We start from the raw sequence: 23000 nt of genomic DNA on the forward strand, positions 1-23000 counted from the left end.
ATGATGAAGTTTCCGAATTTCCTAAAGGAAAACACTGGGAGTACTTGTTTTCGGATTGTCTCTGTCCTGGAGTTCTTCCTATCTCATGGACTGTCCTATGACTTTTGGTGAGTAATAAGGCTGTGGTGGATGCTAAAGACTGGCAGCTGTCAAGGGGGCTGCTCTGGATGCAGGGATAGATGCTGAATTAAACTTCCACTCAAGGGGCACCCTGCTTTATCTTCTGTTGAGATCTCGGACTCTCTGAAAGACAGATTTCCACACTATAGGGGTGAAAGCTCAAGTTCTGCCAGGAACGGAAAGCTGCATTTTCAAATTTTGGGGCACCCAGTAGGGGGGGGTGACAGGAAGCGCTAAAGGAGCTAGCAAGCTGCTGTTGACTGGGGCTGGGGAGTCCTTTCCATGAACCCGATCAGAATCCAATCAATGCCTGAAGCTGTTTGGGATCCTGCTCCAGCCTCTCCCCGGGTGTGGGTGAGGCCCTTTGGCTTAGGGTTCAAAGTCTCTGAGGACAATTGGAGGGAAATTGAGCTGGGTTAGATCATTGAGGGCGGGGTGTACTTACAGGGCCCCACCTACTTTCCCCTTAGCGCCTCCTTAAAATTCCCCAACTCAGCCTACCCGAAGCCAGTCTGAGAAGGCCACAGCACCAACGCCATGACTATGATCCTGGGCTATTGGAACGTCCGCGGAGTGAGAGAGGGATCCGCCTGGAGGGTGGGACTAGGGCTCAGGCGGGAAGTTCAGAGCGGCCAGGGCTCTTTCTAGCACACCCTGGAGCTCACAAACCTGGGAGGCTGCAGGTGCGAGAGGGAGGGCATGTGTGAGTGTATGTGTACACACCGCAGGGTGGCTGTGCTTGTGGAGTGTGAGAGGATTCATCTGAGAAGATGAATTCATCCAGTGAAGGTCCTACCATGTCTAACCTCTGTGACCCTCTCTCCCAGCTGACTCACCCCATCCGCCTGCTCCTGGAATACACAGATTCAAGTTATGAGGAGAAGAGATATGTCATGGGGGATGGTAATGACACCTTCCGGGTCAGACACCTGCTTCCCTCTTGCCCAGGGATGCAAGCACCCCGCTCCTTATTCCTCAGCTCTGCAGACCTACAGCTCAAGCTAGAGCCCACTCCTTCCAGGAACCTCTTGAGGGTGCAGTTTGGTTTTCTATGCCAAGGGAATGGTCAGGTGTGGGGAGCTTGCTTTTAAATCTAGCACTAGAAAGGCAGAGAGACAGGTGGATCTCTGAGTTTGAGCTCAGCCAGGTCTACACATACAGTTTCCCCGACAGCCTTGGTTATGTAATTGAGAGCTCTTGCCTCAAACAACAATAGTGAGACTTGAGTTCCCGGACCACCTGTATTTATAATTGGGCTGCATTCATTTTTTGGGGGGTCCATTGGACCCAGGCTCCCCTTCTTACCTGCCGTTCACCCCCTCCTTCATCTTGTGAGTGACTTGGTATGAGAGGCTGCAGATCCCCTGCCTCAGGGTATCTTGCTGGTGACTCCTTGGGTGGGTTGGATGGAGTGTCAGGCTAAGACACACTGATTTCTTTTCATGTTATCTTGTCCACCACAGCCCCCAACTTTGACAGAAGCCAGTGGCTGAGTGAGAAATACAATCTTGGCCTGGACATTCCCAATGTAGGTGCAGGGAAGGGGAGGTTTGGGGAAGACATGGTGTTCTTACCTCATCTCCTGGCCTGGCTGAGGGGTTGGGATCAGTGCTTCTGCTCTCCTGCTCCATCCGTGCTGGCTGCACAGTGTTTGTGTGATGGGCGGTGTCCCAGCTCTCCCATTCAGTGCACACTGTGCTCATGGAGGGCTTCCCGTGGCAGGCACACTGAGTGCCAGGCCCATGTCTGCCCTCACCCAGGGAAGGGATGGAGGGGCCTCATATGTCATCTGACTGTCCCTGCTTGTCCATCCAGCTGCCCTACTTAATCGATGGGTCACACAAGGTCACCCAGAGCAATGCCATCCTGCGCTACCTTGGCCGGAAGCACAACCTATGTGAGTGGGGCTGCCCTCAGGGTAGGGCATGGCAGACAATCTCCTTGTCTTGGCTGGATTGGGATGCTGAGTGTTTTGTGTGTGTTGCAGGTGGAGAGACAGAGGAGGAGAGGATTCGTGTGGATACTTTGGAGAACCAGGTCATGGATACACGCATACAACTCATGATAGTCTGCTGCAGTCCAGACTTTGTGAGTGGCCAGTGGGAGGGTCAGACAGGGTTTGCAGCAGGAGTTAAAGTCTTGCATTCAGATCTGTAGCATTCTCCTTCAGTGAATGAACTGTGTTACTGATTCTCCAAGCTTCCCTATCTTACCAGCAGAACTGAAACTATCACTACTCATCTAACCATCCTAGATACGGTTGAGATTCTAGAATGAACTGTCTGACCCTAGACATTTAATGTAGAGTTAAAATCCCTGCCATGTCTGTCCTGTGACCACTTCCACGAGTCAGCTAAGCTAGTGTTCACACTAATGATTTCTTAAAACACAGACTCAAAAAATGAAGAAGAGGCTGGGGAGATGGTTCAGAGGCTAAAAGTCTTTGATGTATAAGCATGAGGACTTGACCATGGATCCCCAGTACCCCACATTAAAAGACAAATCAACCAGGGAATACCTTGGAGCACCACGGGAAAAGGAACAGGAGGATTTCTGAGCTTGCTAGCCAATGAGTCCAGCTAGTCTGTGTGCTCCAGGTTCAGTGATAGACACTGTCACAAAAACATAAGGTACAGAGTGATTGAGAACGACACTGGGTAGCAGGCTTTAGCTTCCACAAATACACACACAGGTAAGCTTATCTGCATGCATACCCCGCCCCCCCTAACAAACATATCATGAAGGTAGGATCCACCGGCTTGGGGGCGGCATGCACAATGGTCTCACACGTGTACCCAGACTTTCCAAGCATGCCCTTTTTGGCACTAGTAGAAGTCAGGACACCTTCCAAGTAGGCAGTTTAGGGTCAGCTAGAAGACCTTTGACCCTTCCTCTTTTCAGTATTAGTGATTGCTCTTCAAATATTAGATGTACGCTCTTCAAATATCTAAATTGTTCTTATCCATCCATTCCCCCGCCCCGCCCCAAAGCCAATCTTCTCCTGGGGTCTTTAGGTCCTTTGTTTCTGTGGTTCCATTGGATCTCTGGGACCATAACATGCATGAGGATACTTAGGAAGACTTGGGTGTGACTCACAGCAGCTAGGTACCAGTGGTGACAGATCTAAGGACAATGTCACACTCCTGTCTGTCTTCCAATCACCTCTGATAGATGAGGTCTGCTAAGAAAATGGTGGTGATACTCGTGAGCCCAGTCCTTCAAGGCCAGCAGCCTCTCTGCCAGGGAACCTGACTAAAGGTGGTGACAGCTGTTCTCTCCCTCAGGAGAAGCAGAAGCCAGAGTTATTGAAGGCCATCCCTGATAAGATGAAAATCTACTCTGAGTTCCTGGGCAAGCGGCCATGGTTTGCAGGGGACAAGGTAAAGGGAGGGGTGGGGAGGGAGGCGCTGTTCTTCCCGGGTGTCAAATTCCAGTGTGCTCACCCTGGGCCTCCTGCAGGTCACCTATGTGGACTTCCTTGCTTATGACATTCTTGACCAGTACCGGATGTTTGAGCCCAAGTGCCTGGATGCCTTCCCAAACCTGAAGGACTTCCTGGCCCGCTTCGAGGTGATGTCCTGGTCCTACTTCCTCTTGGTTGTCTTCTTTCTCACTTTCTTTTGATAGGTTATCTTCCTGCCAATGAAATGAGTCAGATTAGAGTATATAAAAGCAGGTTTATTGGGAAAACACTCAGGCTGGTGTGTTTACTGATCCCAAGGAAGGAAGCCAGGGAAGTCACCATGGAAAGGGAGACAGAGGGTGAGGGGAAGAGACAGAGAGCAAGCACATGGGAAGAGACTCGAAGAGAAGGGTAGCCCAACCCCCTCCCGGGATGGAAAGTTCAGGGCAGAGGTTGGGTGTGCCAGGCAGGGACTGAGGGATTTTGGGAGAACCAGAGGCCAGTCTACTTTGGTATGTAAAATATGCATCTCAGCTGTTTGTCTCTGGTCTCAATTCCAGCACCTTTCACAATGTCTTTCTAGTTCTGAGACTAAAGGAAAAACAGCTAAGGTTTTTTGTTTTTTCTTTTTTGAGATTTCTGTAAAGGTATCCAGTAATATTTATCACTTCAAAATTTCAATGTGTGTGCGTGCGTAATGCCACAATCTTGGGACTAAGTCAGCAGAGAGCTGTAGAAGCCCAGTCTGTGAGATGTGTGTGATATTCCTCCCGGCTGCTGAACCCAGCCTGTTGCTGGCATGAGGCTGCTCCTCTGAGAGGGCTGCAGACCTGAGCTCCTGCTGTGTCCTTCCCAATTCGCAGGGCTTGAAGAAGATCTCTGCCTACATGAAGAGCAGCCGTTTCCTCCCAAGACCCGTGTTTACTAAGATAGCCCGGTGGGGCACTGATTAGGCCCCTGCCATGTTGGCACTCACGAGGGGACCTGTCCACACTGCGGATCCTGCAGGCCCTGGGTGGGGACAGCACCCTGGCCTTGCACTGTACCTTCCGGTTCGCTCTCCTTCCCTCTCCCTTCTGCAGCTTTGCCAGTCCCATCTCCTCGCCCGCCATCACCCCAGTCAACCCACACAGCCTTCACTCGCCCCACATGTCCCCTTCTTCATTGACGCCCTAACCCAACCTCACAGCCCTTTCCTGCAATCTGAGGTCTGTCCTGAACTCAGGCTCCTGAGAATTACTCTCTAACGGTCAATGCTATCTTAGTGCCAAGCCCTCCCTGGAATTACCCTGAAGGTCAATACTTGAGGGCCAGCCTGTTCCTGGTGGAGGAGCTATCCTAGGCCTGTCTCATCTACAATAAAGCCTGGAACCGTGTGCTGTGTGCTGTGTCTTTCTTTTGCTCTTTAGCCTTGCTAAGCATCACAGCTGCTTCCCAAGAGTCTGAGCTCTGAGCCTGTAGTGCCGGGCTCTGGAACATCTAATGGAACCAGAAGAGCTTCGACACACCTTGGTTCTAGTCTGAGATCTTCACAGCAGGGATAAAGCTCTTTAGAGGATCGAGAGTGTTTTCAGGAATCTCATTCACTGAGGCATGCTGGGACTTTGAACTGTGAAGTGCAGTGGGTCTCCTTGATTGAGGAAGCTGGTGGAGGGAGTGCCCAGGAGGAGCCCCAGATGGTCTCTCTACTCACACAGTTCTCAGAACTGTTCAAAGATGAGTCTGTGACAATCAAACCCTAGTTTTCTGCAGGCATAATGTGATTAGCTGCCATTGTATTCAGGGTTTGAATACAGTGGAATGGTTGATTATCACGACCTGTATGGCTTTGGGACTGACTTGAATATGGTGACTGGACATGAAGAAACACTGAAACAAATATAGAAACAGGGATCTGTGGGCCATGTACTCTGATGGAGATGCAGGAGCCGCCCAGAAAGTGAGTGGGTAAAGGTGAACAGGACGGCAGGTTTATGTACCCGTGGATAAGGAACTGCGCCAGCTAATCTCAGTAGGGATCTATAGAGGACCAGTCTTGGGCTCAGTCATCCTGGAGGAAGAAGCTGTGGTCAGTACTTTCTGCATACAGTGGCCACATCTGTCCTTGGGCCTTGTCATTTCCATGGGCCTGAGGTATTGGGGTTCTTGACATAGGTATGTTCATATCGACAATATCCATCCACCCAGACTTCATCTGCTCCCTGAAGTTGATATTTTATGTGTCAAATGGATTACACTGAGAGCTACCCAGGTAGCTTGTAAAATGTCGTATGTTGGTGTGGCTATGGTGACATTTCCAGAAGAGTTGCACTTTGTCTCAGTAGACTGAATACAGAAGACCTCACCACTGAGGTTAGGCAGCATTCACAAGCACAGAGGTGGAGCCAAGGCCAGATGCTGTGTGAGTTCATCCTGTCATGCCCACGTACCTGCCATCTGCTGGCCTGGTCACACACTCCTCCTGCTGTACCTGGAGGTTTCCCAGTGCTGCCTGTCTAGTCAGGACTGACTGCACCACGGGCTGTGTGGGGTGCCTTGCAATCATCAGATGACTGAATACAAAGCACAGGAGCCCCTTTCCATTAGAAATAATATGCACATCCCCAGAGAATCCAAAATAATATGCCTACACATTCTATTGATCCTGTCTCATGGGTCCTGGCTGATCATGGAAGGTAAGGGCCCAAGCATTGGCAGTCCTTAGTGACCGGACTGTAATCGGTATAGAACCCCCCAACTTTTTTGTTGAACACCCAGAAGGATAACATAACCAATTGTCTAATTTAAACTTCCATGTAACATTTTGATAGGGCTCAGAAAAAACACCAGTTTTAAATAAGTCTTGATGTTGTTAAGACTCAGTTTTCCTGGTTATATTGATGAGAAAAATTTTAGTAGAACAATAGATAAGTAGACAAATATCCTAGAAGAACTCTATTGATCTAAAGGTAATTTTGATAGTAGTATATTGAACTTTGACCTCAGTAGTTAGTAACTTTTAGTCATTAAACATACAACATCATTAAGACTTGTCACTCACAGGTTCTACGCACCTTCTTCAGGTTGTTTATAACTTGACTTAAAGTTTAAAAAAAATTGTCTTCATCTTTTATTTTTAGCACAAATCTTATTTTATTATACTAAATCCACCCTAATAAGAAATATTTTATTTACTCTCTTTAATAAAAATATACTTATTTTCATATTTATATCCTTTTAAACTTCTATTTGGTAACGAGAATTTGATTCAAAGTATGTATATGGCACAGTGTAGTAAATTAAGATTATTCGTACACTTATAGTCAAATTTCCAAGCTTTGTTCCTCCTGCAAGTCTTGGGGAAACTTCATATCACTTGAATTTTCCTGTGTTTCCTCCCTGTGGTCTCACATACTCTGAGAGCAAGAGTTTTACATTCCATGAAGGACCTGCCAAGATCCTTCAGTGAACACTGAACACTCCCTGTAAACAAGAAAACACAGACAAGGAAATACCGAGACATCCAACTATCTTTAGTTGTTAGCCCTGTAATTGCAGACTTAGGTACAGAAGATGTTTAGTCCCCTTGTTCTAGGAGTGGGAGCATGGGAACTCAAAGAGATCCACCTGCCTCTGCCTCCCAAGCGGTGGGATTAGAGTGTGTGTCACCATACCCAGCCCTGTTTTTATTTATATGGATGTCGGGGGGGGTGTGTTTGTGGATGTTTGTACATAGTTGCATGGAGGCCAAAAGGGTCAGATCCTCCGGAATCTGCAGTTAAAGCAGTTGTGAGCTTGCTAAGGTGAATTCTGGGGACTGAATTCAGCTCCTCTGTAAGAGCCGTGTGTGCGTATCTGCAGCTCATACTTTCTGTTTTGAATGAGTGAATTTATCGCTTATATAGTAAGCTAAGTTGAAAGAGTAACAAGACATAGACAAATGGCTAGCAGAATATCATCGAATTGGTCACTCAAAATATCTAGCAGAACCCTGCCCCCTGGAGGAAAAGCTATTGGTCCCTCAGATGAGGCTCCAGACACAGGGACAAATGGCAGCAAATAGAGATGATGTCATAAAAGCAAGTGCTCACAACTCCAGGGAAAACGGCTGGGGAAGTGGAGGCAGCCAGCTGAAGTTCTGGGCTGAACCTTCTCTCTGGGATGGTCTCCTATGGCTGAACTTCCGGCCTCTCCTTTTTATGTCTGGAGATTAAACAATGGTTTTCTCTGTTGCGCGTGGTTCACCTTTGAGCAGTTCCCAAGTGTGTCTTTACTCTAGGGCTGTTTTGCTATTTTCTTTCCTCCTATAGCAGAGATAGGTGTGCCATCCCTGGAGGAGTCCTTGGGGGGAACTGAGACTGTTGGGATAGTCCACTCATATTGGATCTATGGAAGTGGGTCCCTGTGTTCTCAGTGCTTAATTGCTGGGTGGTGGTGCCAGGCTGGCGGGATGTGCCAGTGCTTGTCTGGCAGGATGTGCCCGCCAGTGCTTGGCACTCCCTCACCTGCCCAAAATGAAAAGGCAAACAGGAAGCAGTGGCAAAGTTAAGTTTAGATGGGCTAGCTGAGGAACAGCCCCAGCAAGCAGGCCAACAGCCTTATACTATACGGCTGTCTCTGTATAGCTATTTTTTACTTTAAACTATCTTATTTATTTTTATTATTAAACATCAAGCAGCACACCCCTCCTCCCCACCCTCAAAGCTCTGGGATATGAGACAAACGTGCTCGGATCTGATATGAGCAGACACTGCCCATTTTCAGTCAGCTTCTTCCTCAGTGAGCTCAAGCAACATGTGACAATTTACCAATATAATGTTCATCACACCTTGGGACAGCCTTCTGAGGGCTGCAGGAGTCTGGCACGCAGGGTGTGTGTGTGTGTGGTGTGTGTGTGTGGTGTGTGTATGTGTGTGCGTGCACTCGTGCGTGCGTGCATGTGTATGGTGTGTGTGTGTGTGGTGTGTGTATGTGTGTGCGTGCGTGCATGTGTATGGTGTGTGTGTGCATGCATGTGTGTGTGTGTGGTATGTGTGTGTATGTGTGTGTGGTGTGTGTATGTGTGTGCGTGCATGCGTGCGTGCGTGCATGTGTATGGTGTGTGTGCATGCGTGTGTGTGTGTGTGTGTGTGTGTGTGGTATGTGTGTGTGGTGTGTATGTGTGTGCGTGCACGCGTGCGTGCGTACATGTGTATGGTGTGTGTGTGCATGGGTGTGTGTGTGTTGTGTGTGTGTGTGTGCGCGCGTGTGTGTGGTATGTGTGTGTGGTGTGTGTGTATGTGTGTGCGTGCATGCGTGCGTGCGTACATGTGTATGGTGTGTGTGTGCATGGGTGTGTGTGTGTGTGTGTGGTGTGTGTGTGTGTGTGTGGTGTGTGTGTGTGTGTGTGGTGAGTGCACGTGTAGGGTCCATTCCAAGTACCCTCCGAGAAATCTCGCCAGCCATGCGATAGACAGACCTGGTATAAAGGAGGTTTATTTGGGGAAAGGGGAAGGAGAGAAGGGGTGGAAACAGGCAGACAGGTGCAGAGTTATGAGGGCGCAGAAGGCAGAACAGAGAAGGACAGAAAGGGGGACAGAAAGGGGAGAGGGGCCAGCCAGGAACATGTGGGAGTAGAGAGGGAGAGAAAAAGAGGGAGAAAGGGAGGGGTGGACAGCACGCGGACCTTTCAACCAGGTGCGCTGGGTGCGGCACCTGGAGGCTGGCGAAGGAGCGGGCAATGAGTTAGCCTTGCTCGGTCCCTGAGAGGAGCCCAGCGGGCTCGCCAGGAAGCTAACGTTTGCAATGAGTCATCGGCCTGCTGGAGGACTCTGGCTTCTGTTACAGATCCGTGCTCAGATATCCTGTGGCTGCCCTGTGTCTATGTCCTGCAAGACCAGCGCCTTCCCAAGCTCCAGCAGTTCATAGACGGACGGGCCAACTCAAATCCCTGATCTCTTTTTGTTGTTGTTATCTTGTTTGTTTGCTTGCTGTTTTTGAGACAGGGTTTCTCTATGTAGCTCTCGCTGCCCTGAAACTTGCTCTGTAGACCAGGCTGGCCTCAAATTCAGAGATCTGCCTGCTTCTACCTGTTGAATGCTGGGATTAAAGGCGTGTTCCATCCGCCTCCTCCCCCACTCCGCCTGTCTGGCAGATCCTAATTTCTTTTAACCCTTGCTTCATCATTCTGATGTTTGAACCACTTCATTTCAACACTAACGTATATACAAAAAGTGGTTTCAAATTTGAAGTCATTTGTCCTTCATTTAAAAAAATTGTCTTCATTCCTCCACCTGTGGATACTACTACTACTATTAAAAAAAAATAATAAATTAAGTCTTTAAAAAATTCTTCTTTGCAAGTGAGTTCCTGATGAAAAAAATATTAATTAAAATGTTAATTTAATTAAAATAAAAATTCAATTTAAAAGTAAATAAAAATAATCTTAAAATCAATTTTAATTAATCATAACATTGAATAAATATGCTTTCTGCTAAATTCAATAATTTCTTTCTTCTAAGATTAAGATATGTAAACTTTTGTTTATTATTTTGTTTTTGAGACAAGGTTTCTCTGTGTAGCTAGGAGACCACTTCTTCAAGAAAGCTGGTTCCCCTGAAGACATGTTAAGAGACAGGAGGAATAATTATCCCATGAATGAGATAATGCACTTACACACCCCAGAGGCCCCTCCCGTGATGCAGCTGCTTACAGATGTGCTAGGCCTGCTGCTCTTCTGTTTTCTAGCTTGAAAGGTAAAACTTTCCTTTCTCTCCTTCATACTTATTCCTCAGATAGCAGGTGGCCACATTTCTGCACACAGCTTCTGCCTCCCAAGGGTTGTGATTATAAAATCACGTACTTATTCCTTCACTGAGTCTTGTGTGTGTGTGTCTGTGTGCACATGTATTGACATGTGTGTGAATATCAGGGGTTGAAATCTGGTGTCTTCTTCAATTACTCTCCACCTTAATTTTAAGACATGGTCTCTCACTGAATTTGTAGTTCACTGATCCAGCTAGACTGACAATCCAGGAAGCCTCCTGTCCCCCCTTCCCCAGCTCTAAGATCACAGGTGCACCCCACCATAGCTTATTTTTTTATTTTTTATTATTTATTTATTTATTTATTTATTTATTTATTGGTTTTTTGGATTTTTTTTTTTTCAGAGACAGGGTTTCTCTGTATAGCCCTGGCTGCCCTGGAACTCACTCTGTAGACCAGGCTGGCCTCGCACTCAGAAATCCGCCTGCCTCTGCCTCCCAGAGTGCTGGGATTACAGGCGTGCGCCACCACCGCCCGGCTCCATATCTTATTTTTATGTGGGTTTGAGGGAATCAAACTCATGTTTGATGTGCTGGTTAGGTTTCTGTCAACTTAACACAAGTAAGAGTTATTTGGGAAGAGGAACCCAACTGGGAAAATGCCTCCATCCATCAGACACCTTTGTAAGGCATTTCATGACGGCTGGGATGGACCCAGCTCACAGGGGAGGAGGGGTACCCCATGCCTGGGCAGGTGGTACTGAGTGGCGTAAGAAAGCGGACTGATCTGGCGCCACAATGGCGTGAAGAACACTTTCTCATTCCTAGACAGGAATGAATCAGGAGCCTGGGCCATACGTGGCTAATGCCAGGGAACTGGACAGGAGTTTGGCCTTGTGCTCTCTAGAGCCTATGCAGATGCGCCATGTCTCCTCTAAACAGGATTCCGTTGCTCCTTGGAAGCAGGAGAGGTGTCTGTGTCCTTGAGCTCATGCTTTTCCACCCTGGAAAACGCTGGCTGTGAGCTCTGGGTGTCCTTCCACTATGCCAGTGATATGAGGTTCCCACCACAGACTAATTGCTGTCGGTGGTGGTGGGAAACACTGAAGTCCTTTTGCCCTCTGTGCCTGGTTCTCAGACAGAACTCACAAACAGGGCCAAAACGCTGACTAATTTATATATTCATTGGTTTGATGATAAAAGGGATGGGTGTCCAACCAAACAACTTGCTCTGCTGTTTGTCACTGTCCTGGGGTCATTCCCATGCCACTTCATATTCCTGTAACCATAGGCTGTGTAGACAATGAAGTTTTGATAGCTTTCAGACTAGAAAAGTCCCAGAAGCAGTGATGCGTGCTGGATTAAGCTCTCAGGTGAGCGGCCATACCTTTTTGGTTCTTATATTGAGGGGTGAGCCTCCTTGGATGACAAATTCTCTCAGTCTAAGTGTGAAAATTGAGCCCAGCAATGAAAGGACAGAGAACCGCCTCATTCTCTGCCTATCTGGCCAGTCTCCAGGGGGCACTGCCAACTTCCTGAGGACCCAGCAGGGGGAGGGGCTGTAGGCACAGAGCCGCTAGAGCAGGCCTGCTGATCACTGCCTTTGGCATCTGAATATTCAGCCCTGCCTCAGGAGACTGTAGAGTTTGGACTGGATCTCACCACTGTCTGCATATGCTGGGCTTCGGGCCTTGAGGGTTGGTCCACTTGGGAGTGGGACGGGGAGGGATCAGAAATTTCGAGCAGACAGACACCCTACTGTGCACTGGTATCTGAAAGTGAAATCATCCAGACTGAAGCCTGTCTGCTCAGTCTCCAAGGCTAGGACACATGCCAAAAACTCTGGGTTATTGGTATATCTGTGGGGTGAGTCCAAGGTTGGGCTGTTACATAGGAAGAGCCCTAGGTTGGCACACACTGAAGAGTTAGGCCTTGGTCCATGAGGTAGATCCTCTTCAGCATTTTTTAGAGTCTCCTCCTGTCCCTGTCAGGAGGCCTCTGCCTATTCCTGGTCTCTTGTTAGGTGTTGTACTGGCTATTTTTTTTATGTCAACTTGACACAGGTTAGAATTATCACAGAGAAAGGAGCTTCAGTTGGGGCAGTGCCTCCATAAGATCCAGCTGTGGGGCATTTTCTCAATTAGTGATCAAGTGGGGAGGGCCCCTTGTGGGTGGTACCACCTTTGGGCTGGTGCTCTTGGGTTCTATAAGAGAGCAGGCTGAGCAAGCCAGGGGAAGCAAGCCAGTAAGAAACATCCCTCCATGGCCTCTGCATCAGCTCCTGCTTCCTGACCTGCTTGAGTTCCAGTCTTGACTTCCTTTAGTGATGAACTGCAACGTGGAAGTGTAAGCTGAATAAACCCTTTCCTCCCCAACTTGCTTCTTGGTCATAATGTTTGTGCAGGAATAGAAACCCTGACTAAGACAGGTGTAGAGATGGAGGTTTTCCTAAAGGAGATGAAATCTCAGTTTATGCTCTCACTAACTGTGGCTTTTGTTACTGGCCATCTCTCGCAGCTGGGTCACACCATCCGCCTGCTCCTGGAATACACAGAAATAGGCTATGAAGAGAAGAGATACGCCATGGGGGACGGTAATGACGTTCTTCTGGTCACGCTCCTCCCTATCTTCTGTCCGCTGGTGCCCAGAAGCTTCTATCTGACTCTGTTTCTTAGCTCTGTGGATCTCCTTCAGATGAACCTAGAGCTTATCCCTTCCAAAAACTTCCTTAAGGGTGCAGCCTTGATTTTCTATAAATAACCCTGGGAATGAAGCACTGGCTCCCCTCCCCACCTGTGGCTGTGTCGGATTTGCTTAGCACCTGCCATAGGGTTAGGGTTTTGTACATACCCTAGTCCGGTAGGGCCTACAGCCTTTGAAGGAATATTCTCGTGTAAAACTGTGGGATGTAAGATTGAATGAGTCCGATCACAGACTCCAATTCCTCAGCAGGGCTTGCCCTGACATTTTGGGAGGATCCCAGGGGAAGGGAAGGATGTACAAAGGAGAGCTTTTCACATTATTTTGTTTATCACAGCTGCCGTTATGAGTGAAGCCAGCAGCCGAGTGAAACTTTCAAGCTGGGCCTGGACTTTCCCAATGTAGGTGCAGGGAAGGGGAGGCTTGGGGGAGGCTCGTGATCTCTCCTCATCTCCTGGCCTGGCTGAGGGGTTGGGGTCAGTGCTTCTGCTCTCCTGCTCCATCCCTGCTGGCTGCACAGTGTTTGTGTGATGGGCGGTGTCCCAGCTCTCCCATTCAGTGCACACTGTGCTGTGGAGGGCTTCCCGTGGCAGGCACACTGAGTGCCAGGCCCATGTCTGCCCTCATCCAGGGAAGGGATGGAGGGGCCTCATATGTCATCTGACCGTCCCTGCTTGTCCATCCAGCTGCCCTACTTAATCGATGGGTCACACAAGGTTACCCAGAGCAATGCCATCCTGTACCCCGTTGCCTATAAGGACAACCTGTGTGAGTGGGGCATCTGCAGGATTAGGGTCAGAGTCATATATCCTTCTTGGCTTGTCTGGAGCAGGACACTGAGAGTGAGTCTGTGCTGTGTGTGCTGCAGATGAGGAGACAGAGGAGGGGAGGATGCGTGTGCACATTCTGGAGAACCAGGCTATGGACACCCGCATGCGGATGAATGTGGTCTGCTAAGGTCCTGACTTTGTGAGTCCTCACTCTGTGGGGCAGCAGGGGTTTGCAGGAGGAGTTAAAGCTTGTGTTGATATCTGTGCTTGTCCTATTTAGCATCTGAACTTACCTGTTCTGATTCTCCGAGCTTTCCAATCCAGCCAATGCACACGCCCAATTCTTATTAATAAAGACTTTATATCAATGCCTAGAAATCTTTGGTATTGCTGCGGTAGCCATGGTTGGGCATTTGGTTCCTATATGAAAAACTCATGTCCTCAGACTTCTCTCCAGCCTTTAACCTGACCACTGTAGTGGTCCATCTCGCCTAGGTGGTCACACACCATCTGCCTGCTCCTTGAGTGCAGATTCAACCCGGAAGAAAATAAAATAAGCCTAACATACTCAGAAGTCCATCCAACTGCCTTCTCAGAGCTGAGTCCCTGGTAGAAGAAAGATTCAGGTCTCAAGAAGAGGCTCATGGTCAGCAGGAGGACCTTTGTCCCTTCCAACATCAACCGTGGTTAAACGTTGCTCACGGTACTCAAATATTGACCCTGCTGTGTGTCATTCCTCAGGAATAGTTGTGTCTCTTGTTAACTACCTTGCTTCTCCAGTTCTACTGGATTTTCAAGTGCAGAACTTAATGAACAACCCAAAAGTAGTATTGGTTTGGTTGTCAGTGGTGACAGGTCCAGGGACAGGCATCTCATCTAACTCCCAGTCACCTCTGAGTCAGCTCTGCAACCAAGCAGGACTCTGATGAATACAGCAGCGATGTATTGCATCGAAACCTATATCCTGGTGCAGGCCCCGTATACAAAGGAGGCTTCTCTTCTGTACAACCCTATGAGGCCAGCCTTTCTTTAGAACACCTGTGTCTAAGGGTTGTGGCAACTGTTTTCTATCTCAGGAGAAGTGAAAGTCAGAGTTCTTGAAGGGCCTCCCAGATCACCTGAAGCTCTTGAGTTCCTGGGGAAGCAGCCATGGTTTGCAAGGGGACAAGGTAAAGGGGGTAGCAAAGCAGGTGGGGAGGAGGAGCTGCCACTCTTCAAGGCTTCTGGATCCCACCTCACTGATCCTCACAGACCCTCACTGACCCTCACTGACCCTCACGACCCTCACCGACCCTCACGGACCCTCGCTTCCTGCTGATCACCTTTGCGGATTTCCTCGTCTATGATGTCCTTAATCAGCACCGTATATTTGAGCCCAAGTGCCTGGATGCCTTCCCAAACCTGATGGACTTGTGGCCTGCTTTGAGGTGATGCCCTGATCCGCTTCCTCTTGGATCCCTGCTTCCCTTCCCCCCGTCCAGGTTGTTTCCCTAGTTCTAATCTATTGAGCATTGGCTTTCTGCCAGGACCTATGCTCAGCCTTCTAGGTCTGCAGAGTCAATTTATCATTGCAACATGCAGGCAACCTGGATAGAATTAGCTGTCACACTGAACAGATAAGGAACTTGAGACTGGGGGCGGGTGGGGGGGGGTAAGCTGCTTGCTTAACATCCGAGCACGAGTAGAGGCTGTTCTGGGCTCCTGAATGCCTTTAGCTCCTAAAGGCAATGGACCTGAACCAGCAAGTTGTTCTTCAGTGACAGGGTCCTAAGTTGGAAGTGGCCAGGAGATGAGAAAGATAGAAAGGATAGAAATAGTGAAGGTCAGGCTGGGGCTAGCAGGTCTTGCACAAGCTATGGCTTACGCCGAGGAAATTCATTAAGACATATTCCCATCGTCTATACTATTTCCAGCGGAGAATTGGGATGTAGTCAGCTAAAGGCTAAGCAAGGCGTGATGCAAAAGGGAAACATAGAGTATCTCAAGAACATGAGCATCTCAAGAATCTGAGCATACCATGACCTTGGAACTGATAACCATAGCCTTGTACAGTGGCAAGACCTGAATTTTCAGGATCAGAAGCCACAGAGTCCCCAAGGCTCTAACACTAGGCCTTTATCAGCTCAGCCAAGAACATCCCTGGTCTTAGAGAAGGAACTATGTTCCTTCTCCATACATCAGGGTCTCAGGGAATGCTGCAGATCAGCACAGCTCCACAGACCGAATTCAGTGTTTTCTGAATTGTTCAAAAAGGAAAGTCAGGCCTCTGTACAGCCTGACTTTCTTGTCTAGGACCTGTGCCTTGCCAGACATAGGAAGAATGTGTGTGCTCCTGTAACCATTAGGAAGAGACAAAGGCCAACTGATGTGCAGGACCAAGACACACTCAATGGTCATCCCTGCTCTGCAGAGCTGGCCACTCTGGCTTCAGTCTCTTCAGCCTTCTCCACTTACATCCAGGGTTTGCTGAGTCACTGGGTGGCACCTGGACTCTCTTCCAAGCCACAGAAGCCAGTTCTTAATCCTTTGGGTTTTCTGGTTCCTTGCTGCTTTTAATTCCAGGCATGCCATTGCAGCCAGGAGCGACAGCGCCCCCTATGGGCGGCAGGAGGGAGTGCAGGAGAGCAGAGTGGCAGCCACAGTGCTGGGCTGACCCTCTTAGCCATGGGAGGTTGAGGAAGTTCCCTAGCTTTGGTACCACAGCATCCCTGCCGATTAGGGGGACGGTGGGGCTGATTTTGCAGCGTGGTCGGGTGGCTTTTCTCCCTCTGGATTTTAAAGTTTCTTGGATGTTCCTAGAGTGGGTTTGCAGAGCTGAGGTCCTGGTTTCTCCTTCTCACCCGCAGGGTCTGAAGGAGATCTCTGCTTATGTGAAGACCAGCCGCTTCCTTCCAAGTCCTGTGTACCTGAAACAGGCCACGTGGGGCAACAAGCAGGACCCTGCTCGGAGGGTGATGCTGGTGGGGAAGATCCGACACTGCTCCTGTGGCCCTGGACCATACTTGGCCTTCATTGCCCCCTCTGTAACTGTCTTTCTCTTCCAGTTCTTGCTTCTCTACCAGAATCACTGTCTCCTCTCTACCCCGTATTTGCAGGGAAGGTTCTGCAAGTTCAGTTCTTCAATTCTTCAGGGCTTTCTTTCCTTACTTGTTTCTGGCTGGTTTCCATGGCTTCCGACCAGATGGCCCTGGGCCTTACCTGGAGCAGCGTAATTGACACTATACTCCCAACTCTTGTCTGAGAGAGCAGCCGTGTCCAACCTCCAGTGAAGCCTGAACTACACTCACTCTGGGTCTTGGCTTGTTGTCAGCGGCTCAAAGACCGGCTTCATTGACTTGTTGGAGTTGTGTTTGTTCCTTTGTTCACAGGAAGAGCTGGGTAGTGAGACTGTAACTGGGGCTCTCAGTCAAGCAGGGTCTAAGGCCACATATGGGCCTTGATGTCCTCTCATATATCTGATGCTGGGATTCCTACAGGATGGTGTTCATTCTGTACCAGGGCTCCTCATTCACCCTGCAGGATGCAGAACCTCCTCCCTGGACCATGTAGCATTGTGTGTCAGGCTTTGAAGAACTGCTGGGCTGACGAGAAGAGGTGAACGTGGCCTACGCTCGGTATCTGTCCTCATCCAGAAGTCTTTCCTGGATGAAATGTTCATTTCTTCTCAAAGATGTTCCCCTACAACTCTTCCCTCCATTTGTGACTGGTCCTATGGGTGTTCTCACACAACTCCATCACAGGCTCCTTTGAAGGATCCGCACACTGTTGACCTTTTGTTCTCTGATAGGAATTCAGTGTCCGTCATACTGTCAATGTTCAGAAAATTAAGAATATTTACTTTTTCTCCCCAAGGATGAATTTGCCAGTGCTGCAAATCAGTGATCCAGAAATATCCATGGTTCCCCCAGAAGGCATAGAATGGGGTACAGACAATTTTCCACGTGGAGGTGTTGTAGTTTAACCCAGATGCTCTCCCTCATTTAAGCACGTAAGAGGTAGCAGCTGCCCCTGAGTGCCCAGAGATGGCAGGCCTACTCTCTTGGGTAGCGTGTGCAGCAGCGTGTGAGCATAGTGGGTGTCTTGTGTCACCACACACACAAAAGAGCTGCACTCATTGAAGAAGCATCCTTTGATGGAGGGTAGGTCGCAGATTCTAGCCTTTGTCAACCACTTCTTGTGAGACCTTCCTGTAACTGGAACATGTCGGAGGATGGCTCTGCTGAGCATTGTCCTTATGCCAAGTTCCAGCTGCTGCCTGTCACAGCAGCTAAGAAACAAGCACCCATAGGCGGATGGGATGTGCCGCTCACCATGAAATAAGCAATTAGTTAAAAGGTAAAGCTTGTAAGATAATACTTCATTGAAGAGAAATGTTTATTAATCTGGTAAGATCAGAATCCTTTATGCTGACCTTGATTAAACATTAACTTAAGCACAGATGAAATAGCAGGGAAAGGGGACTATGATAAAAGTTAAGTAGGTAGAAACAAATATTAATTGAGCGGAAGAGAGGGAGGGGGAGGAGGAGGAGGAGAGAGAATAAGAGCTTGTGTGTACATGTGTGCACGTGCACAGCACATACATGCGTGCACATGCACAGTGCGTACATGTGTGTACTGCACAGTGCGTACATGTGTGCACGTGCACAGTGCGTACATGTGTGCACGTGCACAGTGCATACATGTGTGCACTGCACAGTGCGTACATGTGTTTACTGCACAGTGCATACATGTGTGCACTGCACAGTGTGTATGTACATGCGTGCACGTGCACAGCGCGTACATGTGTGCTCGTGCACAGTGGTACATGTGTGCACTGCACACAGTGTGTACGTACATGTGTGCACATGCACAGTGTGTACATGTGTGCACGTGCACAGTGCGTACATGCGTGCACATGCACAGCGCGTACATGTGTGCACTGCACAGTGTGTACATGTGTGCACGTGCACAGTGCGTACATGTGTGCACTGCACAGTGTGTAAGTACATGCGTGCACGTGCACAGTGGTACATGTGTGCACTGCACACAGTGTGTACGTACATGTGTGCACATGCACAATGTGTACATGTGTGTACGTGCACAGTGCGCACATGTGTGTACGTGCACAGCGCGCACATGCATGCATGTGCACAGCACGTACATGCGTGCATGTGCACATGGAATCAGAGGTTGACAGAATCAAATGTCTTCAGCTACTCTTTATCTTCATCAACCCCTCCTCCTTGGGATTTTGCCTCGCTCTGAGCTCTGCCCTTCCGTATTTAACTAACCTGTCTGGCTAGCAAGTCCTTGGGCTCTTCCTGTCTCCTCAGCACTGAAGCTGACAGGCACACACGTCCTAGCCTGTCTTTTGCACAGGTGCTGGAAATTGCACCCAGGTTTTTGCACTTGCACGACATGCAAGTGCTGCACAGGCTGAGCCGTCTCCCCAGCCCTTCCTGGTCTTTTCTGGTTCCTGGCTATCTGCAGAAGTCATAGCTAACATACAATGAATGGCCCTGTCCCAGGGCATGTGCTCCATACACTGTGACTGCAGCAAAGTGAAGACCAAGCAATTCAAACCTGGGCGAAGGACTAAAGGGACTTTTCTTTTTCTTGAGAAGATATTACAGTGTCCATAGTCACACACACAAAAACAGTTCGAAAATCATTTATAATTAGAGAAATATAAAAACCACACGTGGAAGGTTAGTCACTGTCGGGAGATAATGACAGATAGTGAGTGTATGGAGTGGTTTTGCTTTATCTCTGGGAATGGAAAAATGCTACAGGTAATGTGGAAATTACTCTGTTCTTTACAAAATAAGTAATAGAATTACTTATGTATCAATTCCTTTTCTATGTATATACTCAAAATAATTCAAAGTTAATGCACATGGTTCATATATAACATATACACATATATAATATATAATTTATATGTACCACATATAGTGGGTTTAAATAGCTATATTGGGTTTTTGAGACATAATTTCTCTATTTAGTTCTCAAGTTGGCCTGGAATTATCTAGATAGCCCAGGCTGGCTCAGACTTGTAGTCTTCTTGCCTAAGCCTCCCGAGTCCTTAGGATTAGAGGTGTGTGCAACCATGGCCAGTTTAAATATGTTTTTTTTTTTAAGATTTACTTTTGTGTCTGTGTGTTGGGGTGTGTGTTTATATGCCACATGAGTGCAGGTACCCATAGAGACCAGTAGAGGGCACCAGATCCCCTGGAGCCAGAATTACAGGTGGTTATGAGCCACCAGATGTGGATTCTGGGAACTAAACTCAGGTCCTCTGGGAACCGCAAGGGCTCTGAACCACTGAGGTGTCTCCCCAGCTCCTCAATATGTGTTGGTGTGTTCATGTCAAAGAAGCATTGTTCAGATGAATGATATACAGATGCAACCAATGAACCCATTTACAAATGAATGTCGAAAGAAATTGCTGTGTAGAACACAGAAGAATATTGACCCATGATGAGACTTAGATGAAACTTGAGTCATTAAAACAGGTCAAACAACAAACAAACAAAAATCAACCCACAAAACACAACTTTGCAATTTTGTTTATATGAACTACTTTCCCCATCATTCTGATGAAGTACCAGACAGGATGCAACTCAAGGGTGAGGAGAATTATTCTGGCTGATGTTTCATGAAGTTCAGCTCACGGTCCTGCAGCCCCATGTGCTTAGGCAGATTATCATGGCGGCCAGAACATATGGTAGAACATATGGTAGAGGCCGTTCTTCACTTCTTAGTGGAGAAGAGGCAGAAAGCGTGGCACACAGGAGCCAGAGACCACGCCTCTGCAAGGGATGGTCCCCATGTTCTCCTACCTCACAAGGTTGTCACCTCTACTCAAGTGTCCAGAGAATGGTCCTGTGCGAGACACTCCGTACTCAAGCTGTAACACGTGAGGACGGCAGAGAGACATCACAGAGGCAGCGGTTTCAGGAGGCTGGAGGGACAAGCAAATTGACAATGTCTTTTGTGACAGTGTCACAAAAGGGGAAGATGAGTGGGGACAACTGTCACCATTAAAGTATGAGGCAATCTGAACTGATACAAGGTCAGATGTGATGCCACAGAATTTACCACAGTAAATATAGCAAATAAGAACGGAAGCAAAGAACAATAGGTAATTATATCATCCCCGTCCCCGATTCCGATGTTCCAATTAAAAGGGCAAACTGCTATAAAGCTATGTTAGATTTGAAATTTTAAGTGTGAATATAGAAGAAGGAAATTGAGAGTAACTTTATCCTTTTGTCCTGGAGAAGATAAAGAAGGTGACTGCAGATGAAAACCATCCCTGGACATTCTGCTCAGAAGAGATGGAAGCATCTGCGAGGGCCTCAGCTGGGGGCAGCAGAGGATGGGTCCTGCAGACCAGGACTTCTGCAGACCAGCAGAGCTTTCTGCTGAAGCTCCACTCCAGTGGGCTCCCTTCATTCACTGCGCTTCTGCCTCGAGAATGGGGGAAGGGACAGGTTTTCTTTAAAAAAAGATACCTGTTTGCATCAGAGTTGGCTCTGTCAGTCTGTCATTACCAGCTGTTAGTTACACTTCTTTGCATAGTTTCCTTTCTATTTCTTGGGTCAGTGGACTAGGATTCAACTCAGAGACACTAATCTAGAAAACAGTTCATCTCATGGGGAGAGTCCAGGAGACTGAATATCTCTGGTCCATGGGCTCTTTCAGGGTTCCAGCCTCCTTCCTCCTTGTTAGGTTTTTAGGTACAGGAGGAGAAGTGGGGTGTTGAGTCTAGTTGACCTGGAGACAAGAGTTTTGTTAACCATTGGCAGGCAGCACAACACAGTAGGGTCTGAAGGAGGAGGCTTCAGGCAGCACAACACAGTAAGGTCTGAAGGAGGAGGCTTCAGGCAGCACAACACAGTAGGGTCTGAAGGAGGAGGCTTCAGGCAGCACAACACAGTAGGGTCTGAAGGAGGAGGCTTCAGGCAGCACAACACAGTAGGGTCTGAAGGAGGAGGCTTCAGGCTCCCCTAGGGAGAGTGAAGCCTGTTTCTTTAAGATCCCTTGTGAGGGGAGTAGAGGGGAAGGGCTGTATCTCAAGGGACCAGGTCCAAGGTCAGCTGATATCACCCAGACTAAGATAACTAGACTAAAAGGCACTCTGTTTTCTTGTATTTCTGGCTTAAACAAGTGTTTGCAAAGGCTCGAGGACATTTTTGGATAAGAGCTTCTGAAAGAACAAGGAGGGGTCTGTTGGTACACAATAGATAGGACAGTGGTCTCTTGTCTTAGATGCAGTCTTCCACTTAGGGCGTCGCTACCCAGGGGGCCTTTTACCAGGGAGGGGAAGACAAGCTCCCTGCCTACTCTCCAGTCCTTAGAAGAAGCTGCTGCTCAATTATGGGAAGGGGGGATGAGGGTGGAGAGAGAGAGAGAGAGAGAGAGAGAGAGAACCAAGACAGGAAGTTCCTACTATGCACACGGGGCAGAGTGGCATCTGTTGAGGCCAATCACATCTTAATGGTGAGGTACCGTGTGTGACATCATCATGCACGAGGTCACCTAGAACAGTGTCATCCTGTGCAACATTGCCCCTTCGCTCAGCCCATGTGTGAGGAGCTGGCTTCAAGTCGGGAATGGGGTGGGGGCTGGTCAGAGGCCATCGATTGACTTATCAGAGAGAAACTACTGAGCTCCAGCCATTGTGTGGACAGAAAGGCATTCTGAAGAACCACACTAGGACTCTCCAGTCAGGTGCTGAGAACCTGCTTAGCCCAGACTTTCTGCACCACCCCACAGCCCCAGCTGGACAGGGTCTACACAGGCTCTGTGTCGCCCCTGACAACTTGTTGATAATCCAGTTTATTCCACACGCTGCCACCATGGTGGCTCATAACTCACAACTGCATTGAGTGAACACTGTTATTCAAGACCCATCAGTGCCAGGACAGAGTGAATCCCCAGAGTGGGCCTTCAGCTCCCAGACAGTAAGAGTCTGTGTCTAGAACTCTCAGCTGCCTGTGACTTGTGCGGTGGGCTTCATCCCAGCTGGTTCGGATCATCTCTGTGCCTCTGGAATAAACAGGTTCTGCTGATGAGGAAGAGTGGTTCAGGATGAAAGCGGGGCATGGAATCCTTGACTTAACAGCTGCTCGCCTGTGGCTGGCTCTGCCTGTTCGGATCCGGTCAGCGAGTTTCTAACAGAAGCCCATGGGCAGCCAGATCTCTGCTCCAGTACCTCCTCCCTCTTAGCTTCAATCACTCCTGACTTCACAGAAATTGTCAAGTATTTACTCATTCCTCTGCCTCCTCATTGAGCTGA

General features: G+C 48.4%; 2 protein-coding genes and 1 pseudogene across 7 annotated transcripts in view; all 3 read left to right on the top strand.

Annotated features, from left to right (window-relative positions):
* The window catches only part of LOC127682815 (glutathione S-transferase Mu 1), a 49174-nt gene extending 44279 nt beyond the window's left edge, over positions 1-4895 (top strand). The window contains exon 9 of one of the 2 annotated variants that reach the window (XR_007977429.1): positions 4532-4895. The gene's annotated coding sequence lies outside the window, so the exon portion shown is untranslated. Of the gene's footprint in view, positions 1-4507 lie in introns of both variants that reach the window. The other variant, XM_052179466.1, reaches the window with a different exon arrangement.
* Positions 658-4496, top strand: LOC127682817 (glutathione S-transferase Mu 3). Of its 5 annotated transcripts, none has more exons than XM_052179470.1 (8): positions 658-693; positions 948-1023; positions 1584-1648; positions 1936-2017; positions 2108-2227; positions 3379-3500; positions 3580-3690; positions 4387-4496. In XM_052179470.1, exons 1-8 carry the CDS (start codon positions 658-660, stop codon positions 4474-4476), a joined length of 702 nt encoding a protein of 233 aa, XP_052035430.1. In that variant the 3' UTR covers positions 4477-4496. The 5 variants fall into 5 exon arrangements, with proteins under 5 accessions (XP_052035430.1, XP_052035429.1, XP_052035431.1 ...); XM_052179469.1 differs by having other exon boundaries at positions 2108-2212; positions 3349-3500; XM_052179471.1 differs by having other exon boundaries at positions 2108-2208; positions 3405-3500.
* A 7180-nt stretch (positions 4896-12075) lies between the features above and the next one.
* Positions 12076-22879, top strand: LOC127683577 (glutathione S-transferase Mu 6-like; annotated as a pseudogene).
* The last annotated feature ends 121 nt before the right edge of the window (positions 22880-23000 follow it).

The sequence above is a fragment of the Apodemus sylvaticus genome, chromosome 4, assembly GCF_947179515.1.
Source record: "Apodemus sylvaticus chromosome 4, mApoSyl1.1, whole genome shotgun sequence".
In the NCBI taxonomy this organism is placed as follows: Eukaryota; Metazoa; Chordata; class Mammalia; order Rodentia; family Muridae; genus Apodemus; species Apodemus sylvaticus.